The sequence below is a fragment of the Mobula birostris genome, chromosome 27 (assembly GCF_030028105.1).
Source record: "Mobula birostris isolate sMobBir1 chromosome 27, sMobBir1.hap1, whole genome shotgun sequence".
Lineage (NCBI taxonomy): Eukaryota > Metazoa > Chordata > Chondrichthyes > Myliobatiformes > Myliobatidae > Mobula > Mobula birostris.
Genome location: NC_092396.1, coordinates 5,798,358 through 5,804,357, shown reverse-complemented (window position 1 = coordinate 5,804,357; position 6,000 = coordinate 5,798,358). Strand labels below are relative to the sequence as shown.

Sequence of the window (6,000 nt, the reverse complement as noted above, 5' to 3'; positions counted from 1 at the left end):
ACTTTCAAGCACTCTTCATTTCTCCTCCTTGATATTAATTGCTTATTTATTTATTATTATTATTGCTCCTTATTTTTGCAGAGTCTGTTGTATCCTGCACTCTGCCGAATGCCCTAAATGGGCAGCCTTTCATTGATTCTGTTATAATTGTTATTCTATAGACTTGCAGAGTATGCCCACAAGAAAATGAATCTCAGGCTTGTATTTGGTGACATTTATGTGCTTTGATAATGAATGTACTTTGAACTTTTGGACTTTGACTTGTCGTTTTGAGTGTTCAGCAGATAGTGTCTGTACTCTTGGTGGAACTGAACATAGTAAACAACATCTCACACCAAAGAGGCCCTGCAGCCTCTTTGGGACAGCCTGGTAGCGTAGCGGTTAGCGTAATGCTATCACAGCACCTGCGACTCCGTTTCGATTCCTGCCGCCCTCTGTCAGGAGTTTGTGCGTTCTCCCCTCCACCGCGTGGGTTTTCTCCGGGTGCTCTGGTTTCCAAAGATGTTCGTGTTAGTAGGTCAACTGGTCACACGGGTGTAATTGGGCAGTGCAGGCTCGTTGGGCCAGAAGGGTCTGTTACCGGGCTGTATCTCTAAATGAATAAAATTAATATCTGTGAAGGATCATTGAAGGATGTGCAATCCGTGCAATGCAAGTCCATATTGAATTCCCTGAAGAACTTGTTGGATCTGCTTCTAGTACCTATTCAGGATTACTTTTATAAAAAGCTCCATTTCGTCTCCTATCCTTAAGAGTCTTATATGAGTCATGGAGGCATAGAAAGGTACAGCACAGAAACAGGCCCTTCAGCCCATCTAATCTGTGCCGAGCCATTTAAACTGCCTAGGCCCATTAACCTGAACCCGGACCGTAGTCCTCCATATCCCTCCTATCCAAACTTCTCTTAAATGCTGGAATTGAAATTGCATCCACCACCTGTGCTGGCAGCTTGCTTCACGCTCTCAGCACCCTGTATGACTGACTTTGGTTATATGAGTAGGTGAGTCCTTATCGGTATCTGACTTAAGAGGGCAGGCTGAGTGAGCTGGTGCTGTTCCCTTTGGAGTGGAGGAGGACGAGGGGTGACTTGATAGATGTATACAAGATGCTAAGAGGCACTGATAGAGTGGACAGCCAGAGAGACTTTTTCCCAGGATGGAAACGGCTAATATGAGGGTGTATAATTAGAAATTAGAACAGCACAGCACAGGAACAGACCCTTTGGCCCAAAATGGTGTACTGAACCAGCTAAAAAGTAAATCAAAAAACCTCCAAAAACCAGTTCTGCTCTCTCTCCATCTCCTCACATCCATGTGCCTATATAAATATCCCTTAAAAGCCTCTAATGTATTTGCCTCTACCACCACACCAGGCAGTGCATTCCAGGCATCCATCACACTCTGAGTAAAAAAACTTACCCCTCACATCCCCTTTGAACCTGCCCCCTCCCCACCTTCAATGCATGCCCTCTGGTGTTAGACATTTCAACCTTGAGAAACAGATATTCTCTGTCCACTCTATCTATGCCTCTCATAATCTTTTAAACCTCTATCAGATCTCCCTTCAGCCTCCAGCGCTCCAGAGAAAACAACCCAGGTCTATCCAGCCTTTCATGATAGCACATGACCTCTCAACCAGGCGGCATCCTGGTGAACCTCTTCTGCCCCCTCTCCAAAGCCTCAACATCCTTCCGATAGTGGGGTGACCAGAACTGTATGCGATACTCCAGGTGTGTGGCCGAACCAGAGTCCTATAAAGTTGCAACATAACCTCATGACTTTTGATCTGAAAGCCTCAACTAATAAACAAACATTCCATAAGCCTTCTTAACCACCATATTAACCTGTGTAGGTGTTTGGAGATACCTAATAAAGTGGCCACAGAATGTATGTTCTGTGTTCTAGTTTCCATTCTCTCCTCCCCAACAGTGGTCTTTGGTTCAGACCCATTGCTCATTAGGGCAGCAATTGACCAACGACGACAATTCGCACCTAGAATAGAAAGGGCTGGTTGCTTTTTTTTTGGCTTGATGTCCTTAACACATTCTGTCTTTCTTTTTGTCTTGCCTGCATGAAGAGAAGTGTCAGACGCCACTAATTGAGGAGCAGATTATTCAGATGACCCCCGAGGAACACTACAGACGGATGTTGTCGGCACTAAACGATCACGGGACGTATGAGGAGCAGCAGCAACGCTTGTACCAGCTGGCCAACAGTATGGGCGTGCCCACCCACGGAGGTAAGAGACAGCTCACCAGCCGATACTGACAGGCCTGGATAGAGTGGACGTGGAGAGGATGTTTCCAGGAGTGGGGAGAGTCTGGGATCTGAAGGCACAGCCTCAGAATAGAAGGATGTCCCTTCAGAACAGAGATGAGGAGGAATTTATTTCAGCCAGAGCGCGGCGAATCTGTTGAATTTGTTGCCAACAGATGGCTGTGCAGGGGATGTGACTGGGCGTATTTAAGGCAGCGATTGATTGGTAAAGGGGGTTAAGAAGATTGATTGGTTATGGGGCAAAGGCCAAAGGATAGGTTTAAACAAAACAGCAATGATTGAATGGCAGAGCAGACTTGATGGGCTGAATAGCCTAGTTTTGTCCCTACGTCTTACGGGCTTATGCTTTCACTCACAAACTCAAACACAGTTGCAGTCTTTGTTTTATAATTTGAATGGTGGTGCTTTTAATGTTTGGAGAGCAGAATTGTCCAATGACAGGAATGTTTCCACTCTGGACTATTCTTATTGGCCTCATTTATAGAGTCACAGAGCATCAAGCATGAGTACAGGCCCTTCTGACCAACTGGTCCATGCTGACCATGGTGCCCATCCACGTAGTTGCATTTCTTTCTAATTACCATCCTTCTATGTATCAATCCAAGTGCTCTTAAATGACACCGTTGTACCCGTCTCAACCACTTTCTCCAGCAGCTCATTCCCCTCTCTATGTGACGAAGTTGTCCCTTCAGATCCCTTTTAAATCATTCCCCTCTCACCCTAAACCTGTTCCCCATGTTTGGACTCCCCTACCCTGGGTAATGGATGGAGGGATGGAGATAAAGGCATTCCTTCCCTCCACTAGCCTACAGGTCATCCTTGGGCAAGGTGTAGCACCTGCTCAGCACCTCCCCCTCCCACCGATCAGGGACACGTGAAGCCATGGGAGCGGGTGGTGGATGGTCGCGTGAGCAGCTGGTGCACGTCATAAGTCCTGGTTATGCGACCAGTGACGCCAGGCAGACAATCTCTGAAGGGTATTGATAATGGCTGAGGTCATCTGTCTCATAAAGACACTGCCCAGAAGAAGGCAATGGCAAACCACTTCTGATGGAAAAATTTGCCAGGAACAATCATGGTCATGGATAGAGAAAGAAATCATGATCGCCCATGTCAATATGACACAGCACATAATGACGATGATGATGATGACCCTGATGGTTACTGTTCACCTTATCAATGACTCTCATAATTTTAAACACTTTGGCTTCTCATTCTCCTATGTTTCAAGTGATAACGACTGAGCCTGGCCAATCTCTCCCTATAACTCTGGCCGACTAGTCCTGGCAAAATTCTTGTAAATCTTCTCAGCACTCTTTCCAGTTTGACTGCATTGTTCCTACAACAGGGTAACCAAACCTGCACAAAGTGTTCCAGGTGTTGCCTGACCAACGACTTACACAACTGCAACATGATGCCCAAACTCCAGTACTCAGTGCCTTGACTGACGAAGGCCGTTGATATGAGTCGCTCAGTGCTGAGGTATTTTTACTCGCTGCTGGACTCTTTTTCTGCCATTTGCTGATGCCTGGAGCAGATTATTTTTCTTTCCCTTTCCCCCTCCCCTGCCATCACAACATATTCAAGGTACTGAGTACAGGAGGTGTGGTGTTATATTGAATTGCATACATTGTTGATGAGGCCTAATTTGGAGTATTGTGTGCAGTTGTTGTCACCTACTACAGGAAAGATATCAATAAGATTGAAGAGTGCAGAGAAAGTTTACAAGGATGTTGCTGGGATTTGAGGACCTGAGCTACAGGGACAAGTTGATCATAAGACACTAAGGAGCAAAATTAGGCCATTTGGCTCATCGAGTCTGCTCCACCATTTCATCATGACTGATCCAGTTCCCGCTCAGCCCCAATCTCCTCAAGAGGTTGAATAGGTTAGTACTTTATTCCCTAGAGTGGAGGAGATTTGATAGAGGTATGCAAAATTAGGAGGGTTGTAGGTAGGGTAAATGCAAGCGGGCTTTTTCCATGGAGATTGGGTGTGACTAGAACTAGAGGCCATGGGTTAAGGGAGAAAGGTGAAACATTTAAGGGGAACCTGAGGGGAGAACCTCTTCACTCAGAGGGTGGTGCGAGTGTGGAATGGGCTGTGAGTGAAAGTGATGCAGGTTCAATTTCAACATCTGAGAGAAGTTTGGATAGGTGCATGCATGGAAGGGGTATGGAAGGCTATGGTCCAGGTGAAGGTCAATGGGACTAGGCAGAGTAATAGTTTGGCACAGACTTGATGGGCTGAAGGGTCTGTTTCTCTGTTGTAGTTCTCCATGACTCTATCCACTATGTACCTACGCTGGTGTGAAGTTATCCTTCGTATCCTCATAGAAACCAGGGGCTGTTTGTCAGTGCAGCCAACACTACTGAGAGATACATTAATAAAACCTGGCCTATGGCAGCAGCAGTTTGTTGATGACAAATTCTTTTTATTAGATTTATTTTTGGAATTTCTTCTGATGGCTTGTCTCGTGTACTAGTGGAGCAGAATTCCTGGATAATCGATGGTCTGAGGTGGACTCTTTGGGATCTGTGCCCAAGTGGCTTGGGTTCTCGGGGTGGAGGTCTAATCCCGATCAGGCTGCAGCGCACAGGGGGCGGAGATGAATGAGGTCGTTTGCTCCCCGCTCCAAGTCACTGTCATGAAAATACAGTACAGAAACAGGCCATTCAGCCCATCAGACCTGTGCTGATCACCAACCACCTCTTGCACTAATTTTTATTCAGAGATACAGTGTGGAACAGGCCCTTCAAGCCGTGCCACCCCAGCGACCCCCAGTTTAACCCTAACCTAACCACAGGACAATTTACAGTGACCAAATAACCTGACTGGTACATATTTGGACAGTGGGAGGAAATTGGAGACCCGGAGAAACCCCACACATTCTGCAAGGAGGATGTACAAATTCCTTACAGATGACATCAGAATTGAACTCTGGACTCTGATAGCTTGAGCTGTAATAACCGTGTATTAAACCTACAGGTATTTTTGTTATTCTCCCCACGTTCCCATCAACTCTCTGTCAGGTTCCACCACACACCCACGCACCGGGGGCCATTAAACTAGCGAATCACTCATCTTTGGGATGTGGGAGGAAACCAGAGCACCCAGAGGAGACCCGCACATTCACAGGGAGAACATGCAAACTCCTTACAGACAGCACCCAAAATCCATTCACTCCTCCTCTCTCTCTTCTTTCTCTTCTTCTCTATTCCCCCTCTTCTTCTCTATTCCCCTTCTCTCTCCCCACACTTTCTCCCCCTCCCTCCTTCTTCCCCTATCTCTCCCCTTCTATCTCACCACTTTCCCCTCCATTCTTCCCCCTCTCCCTCTCTCCCCCTCATCCCTCTCCTGTCTCTCTCTCTGTCTGCCTCTTTCTGTCCATCCCCACCCACTCACCCGATCTTTCTCCACTGTTCTTCCCTCCAGGGTCTCCCTTCCGTGCGGCCCCTGTGCAGCGCACGCTGGAGACCCAGACCCCGTGGAGAGGGCTGGTGACGATCTCTCTTGCCCAGGGGTGCTGACGACGTGATGGTGCTTCAGCATCAGTGGAATTCTCAAGTTCCCTTTAGAGAGACGGGCACTTCCCTGTCCATTAATGGATGGGGATGAGGGGTGGGCTGTGGATTGTGTAATTGCAGCCACTGCCTTTACATCAACCTCAATCCTCCTATTTTGCTGAAATTCACAATCAACTCCAGCAGCGATCTCCCGGGTG

At 47.1% G+C, this 6,000-nt stretch overlaps 1 protein-coding gene across 13 annotated transcripts in view; it reads left to right on the top strand.

The window, feature by feature from the left end:
• The window catches only part of samd11 (sterile alpha motif domain containing 11), a 324,620-nt gene that overhangs the window by 208,812 nt on the left and 109,808 nt on the right, over window positions 1-6,000 (top strand). For all 13 annotated transcript variants that reach the window (XM_072244904.1, XM_072244903.1, XM_072244902.1 and 10 more), the window contains one exon: window positions 2,077-2,238. In XM_072244904.1, the coding sequence (XP_072101005.1) occupies window positions 2,077-2,238 (162 nt within the window). The remainder of the gene's footprint in view (window positions 1-2,076; window positions 2,239-6,000) is intronic.